Source organism: Amblyomma mixtum, chromosome 6 (assembly GCF_055824585.1).
Source record: "Amblyomma mixtum isolate Tamu chromosome 6, ASM5582458v1, whole genome shotgun sequence".
NCBI lineage: Eukaryota > Metazoa > Arthropoda > Arachnida > Ixodida > Ixodidae > Amblyomma > Amblyomma mixtum.
In genome coordinates this window covers 105857764-105860446 of record NC_143017.1, presented here as the reverse complement: position 1 = coordinate 105860446, position 2683 = coordinate 105857764, and the positions used below count along the sequence as shown (strand labels likewise).

The 2683-nt window shown below is 46.1% G+C and overlaps 1 protein-coding gene across 1 annotated transcript in view; it reads right to left on the bottom strand.

Annotated features, from left to right (window-relative positions):
* Positions 1–314: 314 nt before the first annotated feature.
* LOC149339911 (transmembrane protein 218-like) overlaps positions 315–2683 on the bottom strand; it is a 4848-nt gene continuing 2479 nt past the window's right edge. The window contains exon 2 of the mRNA XM_089548601.1: positions 315–720. Within this exon, the coding sequence (XP_089404727.1) occupies positions 438–720 (283 nt within the window). The 3' untranslated portion in view covers positions 315–437. The remainder of the gene's footprint in view (positions 721–2683) is intronic.

Below are 2683 nucleotides of genomic sequence, written 5' to 3'. Positions count from 1 at the left end.
TGCGATAAAGCTTTACTGAGTACAAAGGCTGCCAGTTTTGTCATTCACATGTATAGTACTACATGTGTTCTGAGTAGCTAGAGTAGTTCACTGATGCACTGACAGTCATGCTTGTGGAATGCATGCAGTTACCATACTGATGATGGCTCCTTGTGTGCTATGTTTGGTGTCAGTTGATGTCGTTGTTGTGCCCAAGATGTTGCACAGGCTACCTAGTTCTGCTAAAACTCTGGTCATTCAAACTAGTCTGTTAGCTGTTTGATTCGTTGGAGGGGTGAAATTCTGGAGCTTGTAAATGGAAGTTGAGACAAGTATGTGTCCTTTAATTTCATGCCTGGCTCTCAGAACTAGGGATAGTATGCGGACAGCAACAGTAGCCGCTTCAACCCTTTAGGTGTCCATGCCAGTGACTATGAACGCAGCTGTTTTCACTGGCATTATGGCTGTTCTTCATCAGAAGCTTGGGCATCAACGGTCCGATGCTTCACAATATTGCTCAGTCTGCTTAAGCTTCGGGCATGCACAGGCATGCTCCAGTGCATCTTGATCATGAGCACAGGTGATGCCAGAGCACAGAGACCTAGGAGAACAGTGAGGGCATTGCGCCAGATGAACAGCGGGTCGGTGATGTCATTGTCTTTTGATCTCGGGCCCTCTCCTTGTGGCAGGGTGAGCAGCAGTACCGTTGCCACCAGTGCTACAGCAAAGACCCCTGCAGCCCTGGAAATGATGCGGAGGTAAATTGTGACATTACGCCTGTGCATTAGCGAGCAATACCTTGAGATGTTCTATGGCTAGTGCAGAATCATAGGCTGTTCCCAGCTCCAGCCTCGAAACACTTGTGGTTAATCTCTCACTGCCCAGCACAATGTTTTGCTGGGCATAGGACAACCCATCAGTGCCCTCTTAAAAGACAACGCATAGGCCGTGTTCGGCCGCTCCCCCCCACCAAGCAATTTGCACACCCACGCCCCAAGACTCTTGGCAGCCAAGCGCGGGCGCCGCACCCCACATGCATTTTGTCATTTTTATTTGTATATAGTGTACATTGCCATCCTATCCCTATCATTTCTTTCTATCACGCGTCCCCTTTCTTTCCCTCTCCCTTTTTCTCATGCTAGCCGCAGCTCAGGTGCTTCAGGTTCTGATGACAGGTGCCACAGCTAGCAACATCTTTTTTGTTGTTTTATTAATAAAAAGCCATAATAATAAGTACGATTGTGAACTTTAGGACCGGCAGTTTTCGGCAAGCTACAGAAACAGCCGTGCAGCACATCTTGTACCGGCCACAAAATGGTAACCTCAGCAGCTTTAAAATGGCAGTTTTTGAGCAGTACAAAAAAGACCTGAAAAATTTTGCTCATGTGCCTTGCAGACTTTGAAAGGGTTCCTGCAAATGCTGCCCTGGGATCTGCTGCATGAATATCCTCCAGCGAAAATTTTTTAATGTGTCTTCTAGAAGCAGTCAGAATTTGAACTTAACTGTGTTTGTGCCTCTCTTCCTTTTCATGACTTCTTGCACCCTGAAAGGCCAGGAATAGCCAGAAAGAAATAGCTATTTCTTAGATGACATAAGCAAACGCGCGACACTGAGGAGGGTCACAGTTTGCTGGAAAGGGCTTGCTGTAAGTTTTCTGCTGCATGTAGAAGTGTATTATTTGCCTCAGATGTTCATGACAACACAGCCTAGCATAGGATCCCTTTAAGTTCACTAAAGGTAAGTTTAGGAGGGTAATTTGCTGATACTACCACACAAATCTGCTGTCCCCGTCATACTGTGACATCAGTGTGACTGCAGGAAAACCTGCAGAAAGGGATTAGAATTTATAGCAGGTACATATGAAAGCTGAATTAAGGATTTCAAAAATTGGGAATTTCATTATATATCGGAAGATGAATTTTCGCAGCTGAACATTTTCCAAAAACATGGCTATTAGAACTGCGATCTCAAGGCTACGTAGTCTCAGATCGTGGACAAAACATCGAGGGATGAGTAAAATAGGGAAAAGAAACCTTCAGGAAGCAATCACATAGTAGTGAACACAATCTTGATAAATGATTGACTTGTGAACAGTGGAGTAAGTGTGGGAGGAAAAATTGCCCATTGTGACCATCAGAGAAATCAGAGAATTGGAAGGGTTACACTCATGCCTGCATGCTCAGGCAAGGCATGTATCCAATGGTGGTTCCCAAGCCCCCCCCCCCCTTTCGTTTATTTTTTTTGGCAGGCAGTTCTTTTGAGCATGTTCTAACAGCAACCCCCTTTCTCTCTCTCTCTCTCCCCCCCCCCCCCCCCCCCCCCCCTTTCGTACAAAAGGTTCTCTCCCTTTCCGTATCGAGTCCAGCCAGTTTATATCCGGAAAAGGCGCCGCTTAAATGACGAAATCATACCCGGACAAGGGACGGGTTTGATAAGTGTTCGCTTACTAAAAATGCGAAAATCCACAAAGTACGGCCATTTTTCCCCGCAGTGAGGAAGGAGTCGAAAATGAAACTTAATTTTCAGGAAAGGAAATGACGCAGTAAAAGAAAATATCTCGGTGGACACCCGAAACCGAAACGCGCCGTAAGGGAAGGGATAAAGGAGAGAGTGAAAGAGGAAAGGAAGAAATAGGTGCCGTAGTGGAGGTCACCGGAATAATTCCGACTACCTGGCGATCTTTAACGTGCGCTGACGTCGCAC